The sequence below is a fragment of the Solenopsis invicta genome, chromosome 16, assembly GCF_016802725.1.
Source record: "Solenopsis invicta isolate M01_SB chromosome 16, UNIL_Sinv_3.0, whole genome shotgun sequence".
In the NCBI taxonomy this organism is placed as follows: domain Eukaryota; kingdom Metazoa; phylum Arthropoda; class Insecta; order Hymenoptera; family Formicidae; genus Solenopsis; species Solenopsis invicta.
Genome location: NC_052679.1, coordinates 13,872,969 through 13,898,171, shown reverse-complemented (window position 1 = coordinate 13,898,171; position 25,203 = coordinate 13,872,969). Strand labels below are relative to the sequence as shown.

At 33.6% G+C, this 25,203-nt stretch overlaps 1 protein-coding gene and 1 non-coding gene across 2 annotated transcripts in view; one reads left to right on the top strand and one right to left on the bottom strand.

The window, feature by feature from the left end:
- Positions 1–25,203, bottom strand: part of LOC105204975 (suppressor of lurcher protein 1) — a 486,519-nt gene that overhangs the window by 383,679 nt on the left and 77,637 nt on the right. Inside the window, exon 2 of the mRNA XM_026137763.2 lies at positions 24,125–24,191. Within this exon, the coding sequence (XP_025993548.2) occupies positions 24,125–24,191 (67 nt within the window). The remainder of the gene's footprint in view (positions 1–24,124; positions 24,192–25,203) is intronic.
- Trnas-gga lies at positions 8,447–8,522 on the top strand. The gene has a single exon. It is a non-coding gene; the product is annotated as a tRNA-Ser (tRNA).

Sequence of the window (25,203 nt, the reverse complement as noted above, 5' to 3'; positions counted from 1 at the left end):
TTAATGTGAAAATTTTGTCAAAAATGTTCATTATTTTTATTATAAAACGTACAATTTTTTAATGGAAAAGAGAAAGAAATGTCTGATATATTAGAGGCAACAATGAAAACCAGTAATATGTACGAGTTGCTAAAAAATCATAATCTAAACATAATATAGCTCTTAAGAAAATTTTAACTTGTACATTCTTGAAACAGATATACCTCACAATAAAATAAAGAAAAAAATTATAAATTTTTAAAATTCGTTAGAATTAAAAAAAAATCTTGTTGCACTTTAATTCTAATTAACACTAGTTTTGATTTACTTTTTAATCTGCCTCAAGAAAAGTACTAACGACTTTTATTCATAGGAAATACTAGTCATTCCCTGCTTTTATTACGAACTGATGGCAGCACTACTTCGTTTTAAGAATAGTTCTGCATAGCTTTCAAAAAAGTGTTGGTGTGATTTTGCATTACAGTGCTCACGAAGGCTTAAGAAAATCTCAATTTTTTTATGTAAATAAAAATTTAAATATTTAAAATGATCAAAGCTTCACTGTGATTGCTTGTTTAGTTATTTTGTAAATAAATAAATTTTGTTTATTTTACAGAACTTCTGCATCACATTGAAACATTATCATACTACATCTTGAATATTTAAATAAAAGAATACAAATTTCTTTTATTACTTCTTATTTCATTATTAATTATATTTTTATTACAGCACATGTTTACTTTTAATGGAAATAATATTTTATTTAAATAGAAAATAACTGCCAAATTTTTTCTACTATTTTTAAATGTAATATAAAGTAATTCGTAATTTTTTTTATAATTTTTTGAATGTTTTGAGAAATATCCTATTAATTCTCAAACGAATACGAGCTGCATTTATATTTATCAAAGTAAAATTAATTTGCTCCAACCAAATATCATGCAAATATAAAGGATTTTGTTAGTAAAAGTTAGTAAAAGCTTGATTTTTTCATGTTACTTCTGTTTTATGGATATATATTAAAAAATTGTTGCCGCTTATTTTCCTATATACACGTATACACCTACGCAGGATGAATAACTTCCGTTCAGAGGATGATACTGAACACCTACTCGACTACATGCACGCTTCGTAAATGTTTTCGCTAAACGACTTTTGGCTCGTATTTGTGTCAGCACAGTACTACATAATGTCAACGACAATTGCACATCACCAGCTTGGATACGTTCGCAATTCTTCCAATCGTGTCGGAATAAATTTTAAAAGCCGCTTTTATATTTCAATTATTTTTCACACACGATGTAAAATTTATTGGAAAAAGCTTTTTATATATGGTTACGTTTCTATTTTCCACATCTATACAAAGTGTGAGAGAAAAATATGCAAAAATAAATGATTTATTGCAAATTAAACTTCAATCCATTTTCCGCTAAATACTAAAATAACCTGGATAAATATAAATATACATAAGGGAAATATGAATTATAATCAATTTTTCATATGCGAGAACTTCGTCTGCGTTTTATAAAAATTTATAAACAACATTACATATATAAATATGTATGCATATATCCCAATATATTTTTCAATATTAATTAAATTATCTCAACAAAAGGAAGATAAATTAGAATAATGGAGTAGTTGTAATTCCTCAATTCTGTTAATAACGACGCACGCATCTTTTACGATATATCATAGCATTGCTCACGCCATTACTCACAATCAGTACATCCGTAAAAAAAAATTGCGTAATCTGAACTATCGGCACTTCTTTATGGATTGTTCCGCGCAATACCGATTTGATAGGTCGAGCGATGTACAAGATAGTGGATATCAATCTAGGAGCAGGTGGCCGGAATATTCACAAACAAGCTGGCAAGAATTTATATACAACCGTACAGCGCCAGCAGTTTTGTTTTATCTACTATTGGCTCGGGGATTTCCGCGATATTCACGGAACAGAATTTTTTTATGGCCACCAGCAGGTATTTATTCATGAATCTGGAATGACAATGTAGCCGCAATGCTTTCTCGTCCCGCGCGATCGAGCTTCTCGTCATGCGAACGAAGGTTATATAACTGTGTTCACCCTTTTTTTTTTTTATTTTACTAATGCAAATGTTAAGTCCATTTGAATTGCAGAACGTTGCGCTACGCAAACAGGTGTTTAAACATTAATCTTAATATTTTTTATGTACTTTCTCGAGCAACGCCAACGGATTATGTATTATTACTTCGACGTTGAGTTAGTACAGACATTTCAAAATTTATATATACATGTATATGCATATATGCAAGTATGTGCGTACAAACACACACACACACACGCGCGCACACGCACACGCACACGCACACGCACACGCACACGCACACGCACACGCACACGCACACGCACACGCACACGCACACGCACACGCACACGCACACGCACACGCACACGCACATGCACGCACGCACGCACGCACGCACGCACGCGCGCACGCACGCACGCGCACACACACACACACACACACACACACACACACACACAGAGAGAGAGAGAGGCCCGCGCGCATGCACGGAAAGATTAAAAATTAATAAAAATAATGTGCAAGATATACAATATGAAATATTATCTTGCTCAAATACTATGTCACGGAATCGACAAGAGGATTTCCTGATTCAATTTGAAGAATCGATATTGTTCTCATCATTGGAACAAAGCCTGTAGTAGATCTGATATTTGTACTGGAATTTCGTGTAGTAGAAAGAAGCCCGAGTAAGAAAACTTTCGTGTAATATCAAAAGCAATACACGGCATCTGACACCGGCGAAAATGTTTGCGAGGGTAAGAGCACTCTGTACCTACGACTTTACATTGTTTACATTACTTTTACCGCGCCAATTATTCGTACATTTCGTACTTGCGACTTCATTCACTAAGTGTCATACGAATTATCGAAATAATCGTTCGAAAATTAACGAGATTTCCATTCTCCAATATCGACAATAATTTATATTCAATTTCATACACGCGAAACTCTATACGTTGCCTGCTAAAATTTGTATGGTCGGAATACGTGAATCGTACTGACGGTACGGCATTAGCGAAATCGTAATTGAAATATTAATTTATGACGCATAACGACCGCCTAGTAATTAACACGCTCAGTAACCCTGTGTCAACGGATGCGCAATGCATGCATTACAGCGACACGGCCACATTACATAAATACTCGGCTTTAGTCTGACCTCAGCTAGATCATAATGGGCGAAGTATACAATTCTGCTATTATCCTCGGAATACCGATGTTCACAGCAAAAATCCATCGTCTGCGGCAAACTGTTGTGTACGTTAAAAATTTATTTATATGCGCATATATTTATATCGCTAAATTATTACACGATGATATAAAATATATTGATTTATTAACTTTGTTCTCAAATTTACCTAATTTGATTATTCAAACCAATTGATCGTATACATTGACCATTGCGATATCTTAAATTAAATTTTATGAAAACGATTTCGTAAAATATTATTAACAATCTATCAAAATCGAAATCAGATGTATTGTTCACTAAAAAACAATGAAAATGTAAAGTGATTTCTACTCCTACTGGTAAAAATTTTTTTTAGATTTTTATATGAAATGGAACATTTTTCAGAACTACCAATAGTAAGAAAAATCATATTTTCTTAAAATTTTTCATAGATATGAATCCTGAAAGAGTCTAAAATTTCTTATTCTGTAACTTTTGAAAAAAACCTTTAGACTTTTTCAGATTGCATCATAAATTAAAGATATTTATAGGCATGTCTGAAAAGTGTTCCAATTTGTATAAAAAATACGAGAAAATATGAGAAAGTTATAAAAGTTATATAGAGAAATTCTGAAAAATTCTAAAATTTATATAACAATTCTGAAAAATTATATGAAATATTCTTAGAAAAATTTTCTCCAAAGTATACGTATAATAATAACAGTCAGTGATATAGATTGTTTTTATGTAATAGTACACTGATTTCGGTCCCAGTGAGAGTATCCTCTTAATCGGAATCACTGAGAGACAATGAATAATCACTGGTGATTACAATTATAGATATAACACTGCAAACCAATAAAATTTTATTAGATTTGAAAAGATGTTTTGATTGATAAATTCTATGAGAAATTATAGAAAATTAATGACAAATAACGATATGGCTTTGTCGTGTTATGAAATATTTCTGAAAATATATTATTTATTAGAGACGTATCCTTTTACATTATTATTCATGAAAGAGGAATCTTTGCGGTTTTAAGCGTAACGTAAATGTATAGGATGTGATTACATATACGTGGTCACTTACTCTTACGATTCTGAAAAATGTGAAAAATTCCGGACACGCTTGCCGGAAATATTGAGAAAAATGTTGTAGACGTAACGGTCGTATATAAATCGTGCATTACGTCATAGACATGATACACTGTCATATTATCGCTGTTACAACAATACTTTTCTCTTTTTGTGAGAATCGAGATGCAGCAACATGGTCAGCCAAACTGAACCATGTATCAATTACGCGAAGCTGCATCGTACGAATAAATAGACTGTTAGTGGTTATGCGTTCGCAGAATAAACGTGACTTCTGGTTATTCTGTGTGTTTAATACCAGCAAGCCGATGCAGATCTCTTTTAATGGAGATATTTGTTGATTGAACAGAGTGAGGTTACTGAAATTATTTCAGGATAGATCGAGTATGGAGATTATGACGGATCGACCTTCGTTGTACATTTGGCAATCATCACATCGAGATAGACACATCTTACAACTTTGGTTAAAAGTTGCAAATTTAACTACGTATTAATGTTCCGCAAGCTAAATGATGTTAACTATTATAATGAGAAAATGTCTGAAAGATAATCTAGAAATTTGTATTATCGATTAAATGTAATATTAATTTAAAACACATTGTAAATAAATAATGTTACCGTTGTATTTATTAATTAAATAAGATTAAATATTTATAAATAAACAATAAATTAAAGTTATTTAATACTTTTACAGCTTCTTTTAAATATTCGTTTTCTTATTATAATCAGCAATAAGTTTTTAACCGAATAAGAGAAAGCATTAATAACAAACAAAAATAAAAAAGAAACACAAATTATTTCCAATTCTTGAATAAATTAATGTTAAAGTTAAGAAATGTATGAACGACATCTTGCTGATAAATACAGCTGCCAATTAGTACTATTAAAGTTAAGACGCACCTCTTCGCAATTAAATGCAATTCCTATTATAGCAGAGTATTAACAATTATCTCGAAGTGACAAAACTTTAACCGAGCTTATACTGCAAACTGCGAACGACGAACTACGCCAACACTTGTGGAACTTTCATTTGCAGTTCTTCTGATGTAAAGGACAGATTATGGACGAACAAAATAAGAAAGAGAGAGAGAGAGAGAGAGACTACTCACGTAATGAAACAAATGTTTTGAATGTGGCTGCATCTTCATTTAAAAGTAAAGGGGGTAATTTGTATTCCGCGCATACTGCTAGCAACATACGAAATTCTAGTCTTGGTAACCTAGTAGAGCGACATGACTGTGTAATGTAACTACATTAAGCGAATCGCGTCGATATCAGCTGTACGATTTTATACCGAGAATACACCTGGTAGCCTTGGGCTCGATATTTGGATATAAACTACACATTAGTGAGCATTCTTATTTTTGCCTTCATGATTGCATTGATAAATCCAATTTTTAGAGAGAAAAAGATGAAGGAACAAATATTTATGAAACTTTTTATCAAAATTATAAAAATAACTTTGAGTCTTCGACAAAAAGAAATAGATAATGAGAATTTCTCATACAAGTACGAGAAGAAGCAAAGATCTCTGATCGGCTCGTTGCATAGACGGCAGTGAGCGAGTTGGTTGTATAACGAGATTCACCTGCATAATGCAGAAAAGACTATACAACTTTCATATTACAGTGTACGAAGCTTGTGCTACGCTAAACGTACTTTCAGAGAAGAAAAATGTTACACTTGCATTGAATAATAATTTATTCTGAATGTATAGGGTTGAAAGAAGAAAAATGTATGGTATTGTCATGTAAACCGGAAGTAATTCGTTAAATAATATTTTAAACTGTTTTGATATCAAATATTGTGGATATTATTTAGATTTCATATGCTTTAGAACTTTAGATTTCACTCTACCATTCATATTTCCACGAGAGCAGTTATGGTTTGATAAAAGACTTTAATTCGATAGAGTTAATAACGTCCATTTTTTTGAAATAAAATAAATTTTTTATTTTCCAGAGATATTTTTACTTCAACTTAAAAATACTAAATTAAAAAAACTATTTTATCAATGTAAACATAATTTTTCTCTGAGTGTGTTATTGATACGAATTATTATTTTTGCTATACAAAATGTTAAATACTTCATAATTTTATTAAATATTTTAATAATTTTATAAATTTGTAGACTTTCGTATTTTTGTTAGTTATATTTTACATACACGAAATATTATAATCAGGATGTCAACATGTTAGCGTTGGAAGTTAGCCACCCTGCGGTGTGACTAACTTCCGACGAAACTGAAATGGTACTATTCGCCCACGGAACTTTAAACTGACATAACTTGTATAATTTGTAAAATAATTTTGATATATCATACATTATTGTACTCGTTAGAAAGAACGCGCGCTACAATTTTTATTATATAAAAATGTTCACTTTACCATACAAAAGTTACGTATGTCTCTCCGTTCTTTAACATAAATAATTTCTTTAAGTAACCACTGTGCTCACAATAAAGTTTAGCTTAAGCCATTTAATTTGATATTATATTTATTGAATCTATCTCTGTTAGTTTACGAGATAAAAGGGGGTGGCCACTTATACGAGTACTCTCTGTATATATGTATCAACACAATTTTAAGGCATTTTTTAAATATGGTATTAGTAGTAAATTAAACCATGTTGCATAGTTTCTTCTTATTTGTAAACAATTTAGTTTTGTATCTAGTGCTCGATATTTTTAAATGTGATACGATTATTTTGCGTAATTGCAAGCATCGTCTTCATTTGCTATCTTTGTAATATAGCATGCAGCAATTTATCAGGGAACTAAATACCGTTTTTCTGGAATAGTATAACAGGAAAATTCCGCTTTTCTAGAATAACAGGAAAATTATATTTTACAGTTGCATACAGATACAAATCGCAAGAACAGGACAATGCGCGTGACGGTAGTTTCGCTGGAAACTCTCTGGTTAATAACTAGCTAGATAATGTCTACAATGAAAAAAGAAAGTATAGATACTGCATACGAAAAGAATAATTTTTGTAATGCTACCCCAAAATGTGAAGACATTCGGAAACAAATTGCCGATATGCGTCATGAACACATACCAAACGTGACAGTTTGTAATGTCTGGCTCTTCTCCGATATGATATCGTGATGCTGTTTTTCATGATAATTTTATACATGCAAAAATGGTTATTGTTAATGATTTGCACGTTTTCACGTTATGTCAGTTTATATTTATAACATTGTTTTATATAAATATATGGCAAATACTTTTAATAATAATAAGTATCTTAATAATAATGATTGCAATAATAATAAAAATCATTATGTTAATAACACCGATATATGCGCAAATATAGAGACCTATTTGTTAAATACGTGTAGAAAATACGAAGGGGAAAATCGTCAGATACGTCAACTTAAAAATATAACGCTGTCCCGCATTCATTTTCATTATCGTTTTATTTTGAGAATTAAAAAGCAGAAAATATACGCTTGAAACTTAATTAATTTTAACCAGAAAACTTAATCCCGTACATAACATAAATATTCATAACATAAAAGTTATACATTATATATGTTAACAGTTATTGATTTCATTTTTAGATATTAAAAACGAATAAATATGGGCACTCGATAATTCGTTCGTTCAAAAAGAATTCAAATATTTTATTGAAGTGTAAAACAGATATCTACATATGTTGATATCAATATATGGATGACTGACATCACAGACAGAAATACACATGCTGTAAATTATTTTAATCAAGTCAATATTATTTAAACTAGAGAGATATTCGACCGATACATGTAACATACAATTTCAAATAAGAAGACCTATTCGGTCATAGCTAAACTTAGTGGTTTATATATACGTGTGATTTTATATACTTTCTCAGACTCAACCAAACTGCGCGCCGTTACTTTCGGTCATATAACACAGTTATGATCGAATAAGAGTTAGTAATATCACCTTTATTAAATTAAAATTAATTTAATAATACTTGATGCTTACTAGCATCTATATTAACTCTTTCTCCCCCTGAAAAGGCCTTCTTATTTGAAATTGTATGTTACATGTATCGGTCGAATATCTCTCTAGTTTGAAATCACACTGCCATCACATGCGTTCTAACTCATAGTCAGTTATTGCGAGAAATATCATCACAGCCTCAGTGGTCGAGTTGGCTAAGACACCCGTACCGGAGATTCGGGAGGTCCCAGGTTCGAACCCTGGCTGAGGTGATATTTTTCGCAATAAATTCTTTACAGTTTTTTCAGGGAGGAAAGGGGGGTTAATATAGATGCTAGTAAGCATCAAGTATTATTAAATTAATTTTAATTTAATAAAGGTGATATTACTAACTCTTATTCGATCATAACTGTGTTATATGACCGAAAGTAACGGCGCGCAGTTTGGTTGAGTCTGAGAAAGTATATAAAATCACAGGTATATATAAATCAATATTATTTGTTTTAAGTATTTCATAAACTCAAAAATATCCGAAAATCTATGTAAGTATTTCATAAGTTTCACATTTATTCAAAATGTATTCTCAATTCTGTCTTAGTGATTTTACATATTTCAATCAAGTATATTATGTTAAAATAATGTTTTGGTTTGTTTTCATTCTGACCTTCCTTCAATCAATTTTATAATGTTCTTTAAAAAAATATAAATTTTTTTTTAAGCAAATTAGTGATAGTGAATTCTTTTCAAATTTGTGATAAATATTTTTTAAAATTTATCAAGAAAATGTTTTATTACACGGAAAAAGATCATAATTGAATTAACAAGCTGTTTAATTAAACAAATTTTGTGAAAGTCAACAGAATTTCCGGTTATTACTATCTAATATTTTGCTATGCAATCAGAACATTTAGGCACAATAATATCTATAGGAATTTGGTTAACGCTTTTTGATTGAATCTACTTTCGATATTGTAATAGTACGTGGCATCGCCATTAGATAAACGCGTTAGTGTTCTATTTCTCAAAGAAAAAACCACACAAAATAGAAAAAGATGCAGTTTTTTATTATTATGAAATTTTTCTCTGATATTCTAATAAAATAATTTCTCTTATACGAGTTCCCCAAAATTGGATTTGAAGACGAAATCAAATAAGAGATGTATTTTAACAGTGCAGTTTTTAATTTTGTACAAAAAATAATTCAGGAATCTGATAACTCTTATAAAAATTCTGATTTCTTCATTTTTGAACATACTGGACTGGAACCTATCAAATTTCTAATAATGCAACCTGATTTTTTTTTCTAGAGTGGCCGGAATGGAAATGCATGCAATCAAATTTGTCTGTTACCTCAACCAATACGAGTAACCTTTATCTGTGGTTTTATTTGAATGAAAATTATGGAAAAACAAGAAAAATGGAAGGACTCTCGAAAGTTAATAGAATTAAAAGAAGGGCTAATGAGAGTCAAGACGCTGATATTGGTGCGTATTTTTTTTTTAGTTTATTCTAATTAGATTCAAGACGTTCCGACCCTGTTTCGAGTCATCTTCAGCAATAAAATCAAAGCCAGAAAGCCTCCACTTCACATGACGTGGTCTTATATCTTAGTGAGTCACAATCGGGTGGTCATCCGAGTGAAATTGAAATTCTAAAGCATGACCAACAGATAATATGTAACACTACCATGACTAATAAGTTAAGATGTTAAATAAAACTTATAAAAACTTATAAAAACTTACCATGTGAAGCAAGGAGCAGATACATATTAAACGCACAAGAATAAATATACAAATAACATTATAAATAAAATGACAATCACGTAACAGCGTACACATGACACATCTCGCCTGTGTCACCGTCAAGGCGTTACTGCTCTCCGTTCGTAAGCAGTGTCCGGCGATGAGATCGAACATTTGAAAATAAATATACAAATAATAAATCGGACCATTATAATTTATCGAGGATACAGGTATAGGCATGATGTAAATATTCAGTGTCCGCTTGTCTATTTAGCCCGTTGTTTTGGCATTTTATATGTAGCATTTCAGAAATCAGGTGCTTCCCGCAGAAAGGTTCTTTATTCAATATTATAACGTTATCCCAATCAAAATCGTGGTCGCTGTTTAAACTGTGTTCTGTAATCGGTGTTTGTATTCCATCTTATGTGGTTTTTGTGTTTGAAAATTCTCGTTTTTAATTGTTTACGTGTTTGTCCCACATGCGAAGCGTCAAAATTTTTGCATGAAATTTTGTAAACCACGTTTTTTTTAGATAAGTCAGGGAGCCTGTTCTTATGTGTTTTAATTATTGTACCCAGTTTATTGAGACTGAAAAACGAGATTCTGGAATTGAGATTTTTACTGATATTTTTAAATTTATGCGAGATGGAGTGAATGTACGGGATGGTAAACCATCTATTATTTTTCGTACCGTCAACCAATGTTTCAGTGTTAGAACACGTTGCATCTCGTTTATATTTATTAAACAAGAAATCTAGTCTTGTGTTGATAGTATTGAAAAATACGTTCAAAGGATAGTCATTATCCAGGAGGACTTCGATAATCAATTTCAAATTTTCACGTTGAAAACCGGGATGTGACAATAGAATCGCCCTGTCCACCACGCCCATAATTGTACCTATTTTTTGTGAGAGAGGGTGTTGCGATAAAAAGTTAAGGTATCTTCCAGAGAATGTGGGTTTGTGATACCAATTAAATTCTATGTGTGTGTGTGTGTGTGTCTTTTTATCAAGGTTACATCGAGAAAATTAAGTGTGTCACTCATTTGCGATGTAAATTGTAACCTAGGGTGGAAAGAGTTAAAAATGTTTAAGAACAAATTCTCAGAATGTCGTGGTATGGACATAGCTATGTCATCGACTTTCTTACATAAAAAGAGGGTACAAAATCCACATTCTCCAGGGCCCGCTCTTCTAAATCACGCATGACTAAATCCGCAATAATTGGCGAGAGGGGAGAACCCATGGGTGTCCCAAAATTCTGTTTATAAATAAGATCATTGAAAGAGAAGTAGGTCGAGTTCAAGACCATCGTCAATGCTTCAATAAATTCGTCTTTAGGTAAACTACAATTTACTGAGATACTGTCTCAACGTTTTAGCACACTGTTGATGGCCAAATCAATTGGAATATTCGTAAATAAAAAGATGACGTCCAGCGAGATTAAAACGTGGTTATCTTTGATACAAGTGTTTTTCAATTTGTCAGTCAATTTGAAACTGTTGTTAATATGGCTAAAAGTGTCTGGAATCTTAGAAATTAAATCATGTAAATAAGAGGCCAAGGAGTACAACGGACTGTCAACAGATGAAATAATTAATCTAAACGGGTACCCCGGTTTATGAATTTTGGGAAGCCCATAAGCTCTTGGTAATATCCCATCACTACTATATAATTTGAAAATTATGGATTATTTCACAAAACTGTCAAGTCGTTATATTCATATTTTAGAATAATTTAACCAATTTTTTTCAGCATAAAGGTAACTGTTACTTAAAAGAAGAAAGTAAATTGAGTAATCGCTTTTCTTAGCAGCAGAATGAATATTTCTCTGTGTACAGACCATGAAAAAGATCAACTGTGATATCGCGCAGTTTGATAGAGGTTTCAATGACGTATGTAGATCGCATATTGCCAGGAGTGAGATGGCTTAACCGACTGACGTATATCTGCCAAGTTCCCGTTGTACAAAGGGCTGATATTGATCGGTTTTGCGCATCGACATATGTGTAAGAGCCGTCCGTTAAAAGCAGCTGATTTGCCTAACATACAACCGGATAATTACTAACGCACAGGAACGCTCTCGTCTAACCTGGTTACAGTGTCATTCATGATCTGCCCAACCTCTTCCGCTAATGACAGCTCACCCTGACAAAACCCGGGTCGGTATCACATCAACAATCTGCAAAAGCCACAATGGCAACTGCCCTTGTTCACTTGAATCAAAAGCTAAGAGCAGTGCCGCATTAATTCATGCTGTCTATAACACAATGAACAGTTTAACGCAAGCTATTTAATACGATATACTGGAAACAAAGTACATCGGTACGGATTTTATTGGAATGTGCTCGAAATTTCTTCTCGTGGAAATATTCTTTATCGAGAACGAACACAGCACGATAATTCCGCGAATGTGTTTCAAACCGCGATCATTTCCAAAGCAACGCGAGGGACCCAGCCGTATTCATCTGCTCAACTAAGTGGAATTTTACGTGCATCTCTTTTTACGTCAAACTATTTTATGCAGAAGATTTTTATTTCCAAGCATGAAAGAAATGTGTTTAATTCCGCGTGGAAATTTCAAAAATGCGGGAAAAATATGTAGGTTCGTTTCCTTGTTAAAATGCATAGTATATATACATATATTGTATATATGACAGAAAAATGTCGAGATAGATTGCTACATTTACTTTCCGGTTTACCGGTAAGTTCCTTCCAATCTCAAGCATTCGCGTTTATGCGTCATGCGGGACCTCGACGGCGTAATCTCAAGTCAGCGGAGAAGGTCCTTAGAAGCTGCGATGGAACCGAAGCCCTTTGCTCATTCGGGCGAGTTGAATCTCAACGATACTTCGTTTCGGTACACGTACCAAAGTGTTATTCAAAGGAACGCTATGACAGAACTTGTAAGCTTGTAAAAATGTCACGTTTGATGATATAAGCGGAGTTTCGTCTTAGGTAAGGGATGCAGCAAGACACTCAAACAAGTTTGTCGTTAAGTCCGCAACTTTTCTTTACTTTTATACCGCATTGCATTCGTCTAACTTCTTTCCCGCCTATTCTTCGATTTGCTATACGAAACCTCGTTTCAACCGCGAGGACCGTCGTAATACCAGAAAGTAGCGAAACCTTCTTTACCTGTCCAACCAAGCGGAATCTCGTCGATACTTCCGCCGCCTTTATTCGTCGGCATCAATGCATGCCTCATATGTAGCGAAAGCTTTTGCAAAGGGTATTGAAAGGCATCAAATGTACCATAAAAGTATCAATGAATCAAGAAAACATTAGCAATTATTTCACGTCATGTATTTTAATCATTTTTAAAAGTATGTTGACTGCAAGAAGGACGAGATAAAGTTTGTAATTTTCACGGAATTTCAGTGCTGCGTCCCAACGCCTCGTTCATCTTTTTCAGTCATACGGAAGATTGCGTGAGTTTTTGAAGAATAAAGCTGTCCTCTCGAAAAGGCACGGAAACTAGTTTTCGGTATTTGTTTGACAAAATGGGACACATGCAGATTATTATTTGCCATTATAATTCCCCGTGTTGTCCCACGATCACTCCATGCAGAATTTATTATCAAATACTTATTTATTTTATAATAAACAAAGATTAAAGACTCATCTCAATAAATCTTGACATTTAATTTCAAGAAAAAATTTTTTTAACGACTGCATGCATAATCTAATAATGAATTTTCTACACTATAAAATAAATTTCATCTCAAGAGTAATAAGTTTATGATGGTATCAACCACATGAGTTTATTAACGTAGCATAAATCTCGCCAGCTCATATTAAAAACCTCATAATAGGCGACTTTACTCTATAGTCTACACAATATGTAAATGTAACTTTTTTGTTCGAACTTTTTCTTTTGTCTTCGTTAATCGAAAGAGTTTATTAGTACTGAGATGATTAACAAAGCCATCGATTACATTGAATCAATATAAACTGCCTCTTACAGAAATGTGAATTGTAAACGTAATTGTGAAAAGCGATATATCTTGCGGGTAGATCAACTATAACAATATAAATTCGTAGAACGATGAGAATTATTCGCAAAGACGAGGACGAGTAACTCATTTGGAGTATCGACTTTCCAGCGACATTACGCAGCGTATCGGTCCATTTCTCCTTTTTCGTTAATAATTCATTTTTTTGCAACTTAGTTGCGGAACGGTCGACTATTAATCTTGTCACTGCGGTGATCCCTGAAATTGAATTTCCGCAGTGACAGATATTCGCTGAGGATTGCGAGATGACCATGTAGAACAGCCGTAGGCTGCCTGCCTCGAAACATGCATTCCCATTTTCTTTTTTTTTTTTTATATGTAGGATTTTATAACGATCGCTCCATTTGTCGTACAGACCGACTGTTTCATCGAGTGTCTCTTTGACGTTACTCATCGATAGCAGGTTGCCAATCTGTGGTGAGAATGTGGGGCACAATATAGGTAGAGATATTCTTTAGTTTAATTTCTCTAAATTGTAAAAAAAAAAAGAAAAATAGAATGAAACGTGTTCAGTCATGTTTAGAGATAATCTGTCGAAACGTGATGGATATTTTCTCCAGGATTGTAAATGAAAATCTTTGCCGATAAAAGTTGCAGAATTATCACGTATTCGTTGTTGTATGGAAACCGGTATGTATAGGACGCATTCTCGCTCGCGAGAAGTGGGCCGTGCACCAGCTGTCGTTGAGCCTCGTTACCGTTCCCGTCACGTCAGTGGTGTGTGTTGCCGCGATAAATCTGGCATGCCCGAATCTCGCGCGTTATTACTTTGCGCTTTACTCGCCCCCCGGATTACGAATGGATACTAAGTCAGCTATATATTTCATCGAAGCTTTGCCCGTTTCTTTGACCGTACCGTGTCTTTTTATTATCATAATCATATATCAAAATTTCTATCTTTATTACTAAATAAAAGGATCTCTAAAATTCTCTCGAAATTCACTTGCGCGCGTACGCGTAAAATAAAGAAGGGATTGGAATATTTATGAAAAGAAGTAAGAAAAACGCGGTTTAAGCTAAATTTAATAAATCGTTATTTTCCGAACAAATATAACGAAATTAATGTTCTATGGAATTTTGCGTAATCGTGTAATAAACGTTTACGCGTGTTTCTGCGTTTGTAGCATGTCCATGTCGTGATCGCGATGTCCTTCGGAGTAACAGACACACGGGATAAACTTCAAGTTGGCACCAAAATTACTACTCGGAAGCCAGATAAAGTTTGCTGCAACTTAGGTAACAACATAAGGTCATCAAACAATCGGAGTAGCAGCCCGCAATGAAACCGCACTATTGCCAATTGATCGAATCGGTCCTGGTTTCGGGTCTCGTAGTTTCCACTTGATAGGATCGATAAGGCCGAAAGCAGTCGACCGGATAAGGTTAAGAAGTATAGTCCAGATCAATTGAAAGGTATTGACCTTACGTTCCAGGTGTTACCCTGGATAAAGAATTACGTCAATTTATATCGCGAGTTTCGGACACCTCTGCTCTCCCCTCGCCCCTCGCCCCTCGCCCCTTCCCACCCCTCGGCATGTTGCGAAACTTTCGTCGTAACGTTAAGCCGCTTTACGAGATTACACCGCCGGCAATTTACATACGATTGAGTTACGGTGCTTGCGGTGCCGGCGTTTCTGGGAAAGGCAGTTAAAAGTATACCAGTGTCGCCTGCGCGTTTGCACGTTATTCGGAAATCGGAGAAGGCCGAGGCTATTTCCAAGTTTTACGATTTACAAGCTCGAAATAAGGCTACCTTTTCAGCAAACTGTTTTTGCCGATCGTGCACATTCGGGCGAGAATGCGGCTTATGTAAATGCAGTTAACATCTTGTTTTACTCGCTGTACTTACGGTACCCGGATACGGAACACCTACGTTATCCATGTAGAGCGCGAATCCGGTGGAAATTTATAATCCAAAGACGATTATATCTATTATCTGTTTCGCCGCGCTGGCGAAACACTAAAGTTTGAAAAGAGAAATGCAGTAGTGCGGAAACACGGAGAAATTTGAAAATCGAAATTTGCATTAATTGCACGCTTAATGAAAATGCTCGGAGAATCATTCCAGCTCTATTTCCGAATCGCACGAAAAATCTGGCGCGTAAGCGCTTCCGCACTCCGAAACTCGGAAAGATAAACTCAGAAAAGTTTGTAATTGCACGACGATTACAACTTAAATATACGCTTTAACGCGGCTAGAATTCACAAGTACCTCTTGCAATGCCGGACCTTTAATGAATATTACTCTTAGATCGGTATACTTGCTTGTGTAACACGAGTACGCCGGCAAATCCGACGAGATATAGACTGCAGGGTCGAAGTTTTGCCGCTTTCCGCGAGCCGTATTATTAAACTTCCGGTAAGCCGAAAGCGAGCATATTCTAGCTTCGGTCTAAGATCGTAATAGCGAACTTTTGCCCCGCAGCCACAACGGGATTTCTCCGGCTATTCCTGCGGAAACTGAGCAAAATTATTCTCCGGCGCGTGACGACCGAATTGATTAGATCTAAACTTGCTTCCACGAGTACAACGTGATATCCGAAGCGCTCGGACGTGACGACAGAACGTTACATAGCAGCAAACGAGAGTGAGAAATTAACATATCGCTCGTGTGTTTCAGCTAACGACGGAATTTTCAACAATTCTGCTCGATGAACTCGAACGTTGCTAGACGTTGACAAGTTAAAACCATCGAGATATTTCCACTGCACGAGCGACAGACACGTGCGAAAACGTGTTATAAAACAAAGATGGAAAGGAAAAAAGAGAGAGGGAGATAGAAAAGGGGAGAGAGAGAGAGACACTAGAGAGTCATTTGTTCCGTACTGTTAACCGCATGTGTGATGCACACGTATCTGTGTAACGGGCTCAATGATGCTGACCGAAGCAATGAATATCGTGCACGCTCCGCACGCTCGACCAAATTAAATGTGATACACTCGCCGCGTAACGTTGGTCAGTTATGTGGCGCGTATAACCAACCTTGTTATTCTTCTTTCATTGTCAGAAAAATTGCACTCGCGAATCTCATGTCCACTTGATTCGCACTTGAATACACTTTAATGACCTCCCGGATGAGACATGTCACGTCAGAAATAAGGCCTGATGTTGAGCCAGTGTCAATTGCAATCAAACATTGATGAACGATACTAATACAATATTGGTAGCTTTTTGTTAGTCGAATACTAATTATGTATCGTTTTGCAATATTATTTTGCAATGCATGTCTGACTTCAAACATGTACTAGCTTTTTTTATCTAGATAATTAATATTTTGAATTGTTGGCATAATTTTAATAATTATTATACTGAAAAAAAAATGATCTGATTATATTAAGTAAACGCATATGATTGAGTGTTTCTGGTGAAACCAAGCAGAATTTTTGATTATTACAATAGGTCTCTGGTTATTATAATCAGAACGTGTGATAGATTTTACTATAATCTGATACTTAATTAATACAATATTCCTAATTCGTTCATTTTTGAACAGACGTATTAGTGGAATCTACCAGATTTCTGAATGATGCAACAAAACTTTTTGTTCAATGTATTAACTGCGATCATTAGTTTTTATGCATATGCATATGTCGTAGGCAAATAGCAATTTTAGGAAAATAGTAACTGACTAGGTAAATAGCATTTGCCTGGTCAAATAGGTTAGAATTAAAACACAAAATGCCTGCTTTAAAAACCCAATAATTATAGAATTTTTGTGTTTTTCAAGCAGGCATGTTGTGTATTTAAAGTAGAGAATTAAAAACACAAAATGCCTGCTTTAAAAACACAAAAATTATGTAATTTATTCTAACCTAACCTAACCTGGTAAATGCTATTTGCCTAGTCAGTTACTATTTTCCTAAAATTGCTATTTGCCTGCGACACATACACAAGAAAAATACGAAAAAACGTAGAGCACAACAAGCCAAGCTAGGTAGCCAAGTAGTTGCTATCATATGTTAACCAAATACCGAGCTAACAAAATGATTTACAAATTAAAATATCATTTCAAATTCATCATTTGAACGTTTCGACTATATATTAGGCTTCTTCAGAAATTCACAATATTTACCGCGCTGACGATAATCGTCGTCTCAACTTAAAAAGAATATAATTACGTTTGTTCATTACACATGATTATGAAAGACATCTAACAATGCTTGAGATTATGGTGAATAATTGAATACGTAGAGGAATGACAAAATATGAAGCGACCGATTTTCTACTGAATTCATTAGACTATACGTAGAGTAAATTTTCTTGTAATATTTAATGTTAAATGGAATAAAAATACATAAAAGTGTCAAATAAACTGTCAAATAGTCAAAAACGGTAATTCGAAAAAGAATTTAGTTTATCTGAAAAATATAGGAAAAAAACATATATTTAATTCAAAAAATTGTAAGCTTTAGTAAAAAATGTTAATATATGTTTTTCATATATATCTGGAATAATTTTATAAAAACTAAGGCAATTTAATATCTAATAAGAGTACGTCGCAATTAACAGAGCACAAAGTTTTTTATGTTAAATTGTGCAAGACACTTTTATTTATAATTTTGTATAGAACATTTTGACTCAATTTCGAGTTATCTTCAGTTGCAATATTTAAATACTGAATTATTTGGTACTTAATGATCGCATGTTTGCGGATGGCCCCCGATCGAACAATCCCTTAGTTTCCAAAGCAAAGGTTGCATTTATAATATTCATATTCGATTGAGAAGTCAAGTGAAAACTTTGCCTTACAAAAGGATACTCGTTTACAGTCGAGTCCAATATTATGTAATCACACCAAGTAAAAATTCGTCTATTAAACACAATTACCAAATCAGAAATGTACAAAGATGTTAAAAATACACAGCATGATAATTTCTGTTCAACGGTTAAAACAGTAATCAAGAAACCCCGATCATTGCTCGATCGGGGATCATTCGCAAATATATGATTATTATCAATTAAGTAGTTCAGTATTCAAATATTGTAGCTAAAAATGATTCGAAATTGGTTCAAAACGTTCTATTCGACACAATTTCATGTAAAAAACTGCACTCCATTAATTGTGCCTTACTCTCATTAGCTGTTAAATTGTTTTTGTTTTTATGACATTCTCGAGAGTACACCCAAAAACTTTGATTTTGTCCATGGGGAAATTTTCCAAACTGAGAAGTCGCTATCTTTCTACATACTTACAGTTCATGATTAACGTAACGACCAATAAGCTCTAGTCGTTTCATTAATCATGAACTGCGAGTATGTAGAAAGTGGTGACTTCTCAGTTTGGAAAAGTTCTCCATGGACAGAATCAAAGTTTTTGGGTGTACCTAATTATTTTAGTTATTTTGGAATTATTTTATTTGTATTATTTTCTGTTGGTTACTGATATTATACATAAATTTAAAAATTTTTTTAAGTAAAGGATAACTATTCAATAAAAAGTAATACGCAACAAAGATAACAGTATAGAATAGCAATAGAAGTAATAACGGCAAAAAATTCGAAATAAATGAAAAAAAATGTACCTATGGACATAATCCTAATATTTTTACTTTTAATTATATTATATTTGGTATTATATGATTTTAGTTTAAAATACATAATTTCGATGTTAGTTGTCCTCAAATTTTAGCTGATACCACTTTTCTTTCTGAGAATGTTAGTTATAATTTAGTTATAATTTTCTACTCAACAACGTAATTGTTATATAATAGTTACATTGTCGAATGGCAAATTATAATTAACATTTATGTAACTATAACTTGATGTTTGTTGGGATGTTATTATTCGATATAAATAGTAACAGTAGCAACAGTCTTAAGCATTTTGATAACAAGTAGAATAGTCCCACTGAAAGTCAGTGGCTTTATATCAATTCGTTCGTTCTTTTTCCATGTCTCAGCACTGAACTTTATCTTTTCTCTTTTTTTTTTATTCTCCAATGTGAAAGAAAAGAGGAAAAATGAACCGTATAAGAAGTTTAACTTTAAGGTATGGAAAAAGGACAAATCTATTAATTGATACTGGACTCGTATTGCCATACAGTACTAAAACAATACAGCATTTTAATCACAGGTTGTCAGTTCTTCAGTTTTTGGTCGATTCCGGCTTTTCAACCATTCTCTGACAAAAATTTCCAGCTAACCTCTTAAAAATTTTGATCTTTATTTTTAGAGAAAGCACTATACATGCTTGCAAGTCAGGAAATTTTTAAAGACTCGAGAACTTTCTATATCAAACTGTGAATCAAAACGTCCGATAAGCATATCCTATGATAATATATTAGGTATTAAGAAAGTAAACTATTTGGATAGTACTAATTGATCTCCGGCGTTCTCTGGCAACTTCTGATAGCATAGATATTGATTTCCTAGACCACTAGACAAAATCTTACACCGTGATTTTAATACAGGCATAATATTGACAATTGGTATTGTACTAGACTTATTATCCCAATATCATATCAATATTGGGTCAATGGCCTATCAGTACTAAAAGGAGAGTATTAAAAGAGTTCGATTTTAGCTTTCCTGTAGAACCTTAATGAATCACAAAAAATTGTTTCGGACCCACATAAAATAATGAAAACAATTTTATATCCCACAGAAATGCGGGAAAAGTAGATTCTTTTAAATGTTATAATGCGTCTCCTTTTGCAAGTCAAATTTTCGTATGTACCACTCTAGGTAACATCTAAGGACTATTTTCAGTATAATTAGAGTATATATTAACAATTATAATGATAATTACAAATACAAAGACAATTGCACGGTTGGATAACAATAACTACTACAAAGCGCTGTATGGCGTGGGCTGCAACATCTCCATCACCAAGTCGGCCATGTTCAATGTATTTGTAATAATTAGAGAAATAAGAGGAAGTTCAAGCAGTACTGTTGACAGTTGGAGATCACGCAGCACAATCTGTGTATATATATATGTCAATAAAAAGAGAAAAATAAAAAATAAAAAATAAAAAGTGATGGAGATTGTGATCACCAAAATGTCCTCGCAATGTTGTCTCTAGATTTGACTGAGAGTGCTCAAGTAGATCGTTTTCATCAGTTGAAGCAAATAAATAAACTTACAGCTATCTAATATTTATTTATTTTTCTAAATTGTTTAAAATTTAAACTTTTCCTTAATCCTACTTTAGCAATACGCAATAGAAGACTTCAAAAGATAGCGCATTTATTTCTTTGTATAAAATATAATACATATAAATATGCAATTTTAATTGAGCACAAACCTTTACGATCGGCCATTTTAAATCCGCTATCATTTACTGATCCATTTAATAAATAAATTTGTAATCAGTGTGTCTTAAAGAGTACGCTCAGATTCATTTTGATAACAAATTCAATTACCGTAAACCTATGTACAAAACTGCGTGTTAAGGATGTCATTTTGGATCCCTTATTTCCATAAGTTGCCATTTTTAATAACTGATTCGTGATCAGTGACTCTTAAAACCTTTAAGTATCAATTATTATGGGAAACTTTTACAACACATCCGATTCTTGATAAGTTCTAGCGTGATATATACTAAAATTTAATTTACAAAAGAAGGCACGATATAAAATAAAATAAATTCTATTTTTCCCGCACTTCTGGTATATGAAACTATTTCATTTTCATTGTTTTATGTAGGTTCCAAACAATAACTTTTTATAGTTTACTTTTAAGGGTCCACAAAAATCGACCTTTTTTAACATCCTTCTTTCAGCATCTGGTATTGGGCCAACATTGGGTCGTTTGTAAATTTCACCTGGCCTTCGTCCGTTAGCAGTAACCAAAACTACAAAATTTTCTATTATTGACTTCAAATTTTTTATCCTAATTCTCCGTAGACACTGTGGAGATTTGAGGGCTTAAGCGATTTTTCAATGTTGGATTATTCTATAGATGATCCCTTCAGAAGGAATCCCTTTTCTCTAAAATATGTTGGCGAAGACTTATCGGCTGAAGGACGCCGAGTTGCGTCAGTCAAGTTTTACGGCAGCAAAAATCGAAAATCTTTAAATTCCCACGTCTGCGGAGGATTAAGTTTATAGTATGTACATCTTGTTTGTTAATAATTGCGCATTCTACTTTTTAAATCTTGCTGAGTAAAAAAATCACTCGAATATTTCACAAGCACAATTTTCGTCCTTTTAGAATGACGTTTCACTCTAAAAGATTTAGAGAATAATGCGGACTAGCTGCATTTTCAGGCGTGATAATAATAATTTTATAAATTCCAAACTTGGGACAAATGTGGGAGGTATATTTTAGAAATATCAGTTTAATAATTCAGTAATCTGGATAGAATGCGATTATCACGTTAAACTTTGGCTCGATAAACATTTTGCACTGTATCGATGTCTGATTTATGAACCAAGTTCGAAGTTGCCTACTAAAGCAATGAATACCAGTCGAACTAAACGATCCATCAAGCTGAATATAATTCAGCGTCTGCATTTGACGTCATATGACGTAGTACATTACGTATAACTAAACGCTTTTTTGTAGACATTTCGCTCATGCGTCTACCCAGCCATGCGAGGAAAATGTAAATATACATATATACGGTAATGTTATGTAGCTGCGAGCAACGCTCGACACATGGCATTACCTCGAATAGCATCAGCATTCGCGTATGGATTTTTACAACCGCTTATTGCTTCCATACAGAACGCATGATTATGATAAGGTATGCGCGAGTTCAGTGTTATTACACAAGTTTTAAAATAATCATTTGTACCGTGAATGAAATCACGTGAAACTCAATGCAGTTCGCCTCACATTTAAATGAAACCTCTGTAATAGACATGTTTCCAAACCGATTTGACTGTCAAAAGGGAATCTATATATTACGCAATTTTTTTAAATATCAAAATAAGATCCCGAGTAGTTTTCTAACAGTTTAAAACTGGTTTGAAACTATTTTGGGATAAACTCTTGGTTTAAATCTGAAATACAATAAGTTCGAAATAAAAAATGAAAAAGTAAGGGTCTAATCTGAATAATTTTATTATACAAATAAAAACACATAACAAAGGACAAAAGAAATTATACATTATATTGCATAAAATTAAATTTTTCGGTTGCTTCCATAAAAATTCACTTATTAATATAACATTAAAATGCAATTAGAATTAAAAAAGAGAATTTCTTGCAATATTGTTAAAATATAGTTTACAACCAATTTATAAAAGAATAAATATGTCTGAAGGACAAATAGCTATTTAAAATAAAGGACAAATGGCCATCATGATACTATACTTACGCGCGTTGTTATAAAAATATATCAATTATAAATTTTACCGCGCACGTACAAACTTAATTATCTTTAAATATTATACTGATTAAAGAGGAAAAAAAGGTATAGTGAGAAAGAGAGAGAGAGAGAGAGAGAGAGAGAGAGAGAGAGAGAGAGAGAGATCGCATATGATCATTTTTCGCTTCTTTTAATCTGACGTTTCGTCCTGTATCTAAAAGTAATTTTATACTTTCATCTGTTGTAGGACACCATTAAGTTGACGGTAGAAATGTTTTGATTGGTCAATTGGTAAAATTCTTCGTTCGGTTTGGCTATTAAAACGTTTTGAAGCATTTGTAACGTCAAGTTGACTGCATCCGTAATCATATGTCTACGAGTGTTAGGAACGATTAGCATATCTCATGTAATATACACGAGAGAACAAGCAGGACGCGTGTATGCTTACAATTCGTGACTTCACCAACAGTGGCTAGCTGGCCGAAGCCGGCGGCGGCGGCGGCGGCGGCTCGTAGTAACAGGGGCATTGTTTTTGTCGGACACGTTGCCTGGATACTAATGCGTTCGGGCACCTAACGTCCGGCTATACGTTAAGCCCGATGCGCCACGTAAATGCGGCTTACGTTCGCACGATAACGGATCCTTAAACCGACGTATGCAATATCGGTTCGCGTTAACAGTAATCCGTTTCGCCGAAGCGCGTCGGAGAAGGAATCGTCTATCCGGAATAATAAAACCTAGTCCCCTTTGCGCGCGAATTCGCGAGATTTCACAGCCGGGTAATACGACGAATAACGCCTATCCGCGATATATGCTCCCGCCGCTGACGTCGCGGCCGTTTAGAAATAGATCGATATTTACCTGGATTTACGGCGTGGCAGTGGTTGAGGAGCGGCAGCCAACAGAGCAGCAGCACTGCTCTCTGCATCTGAAATCAGAATTAAACGCGTGAAACATTTATAAACACATATTGCTTCCAACGAATATTATAGCAGCCCATGAAAAGTTCAGAAAATCTGCCCCTAATTAAAATTATAATTACATTCCCTTTCAATTGCGAATACTTTGATGAATTTGAAATTTGATTCTTCTTTTAATGAAAGCTTAATAAGAATACTAATTACGAAGGTAGTTATCATTGAAAATTAAAGTGTTCTAGTCTTGCTGCAAATTCAGTTTCAAGAAACTAAATAGCTAACGAATACTCCAGTTACCTGAATAAAGACTTAATGCGAATTTTGATTAACAGGTCATGTTATATAATCTTTCTTGAAAATTACTATGTTTTTAGTTGAGAATAAATGGCGGTTTTTCGCCAACTCTCTTTAATGCGACATTAACAAAGAAAAATTAGTCAATTTATCAAGCGTAGAGATTACCTCTTGTAAAGAAGTAAGATCTTTAATCGCTCAGTATGCCGTAACCTCATTTATCGATAACAACCACTTGACCGTGAGTACACTCCAGTAAGCATAAAATCACAATTACTACCATGTTATTGCAACGATGTTCAATAATATGTAATGTATATATGTCGTATTTAATATTGTATACAACATCGATATAAATAAACTCTGCGACCATGGCTTGGAGAAAATATTTTCAAAACATTTCAACAACGTTTTGAATAAAATCAAATAAATTTGATTGAAAATTAACGTTTAGATAATATTATTTTAAAACATTAAAAAACCCACATTAAATCATGCCAATTTCTAAATGTTACTTTAACGTTTCTCGCTTTCTGGGACAACGAGTACATGCGGTATAACAACTGGAGAAGCTCAGAGTCCATCCCCCTGACTCGATAAACATTCTGACAGGCCTGCTTTAAGTAATCTACGGTTGAAAGTACATAGTATATTCCACACTATTCATTTCAAAGATAATTAAATTTTTAATATTAATATTTATCAACTTGCGTATGTATGTATACACGC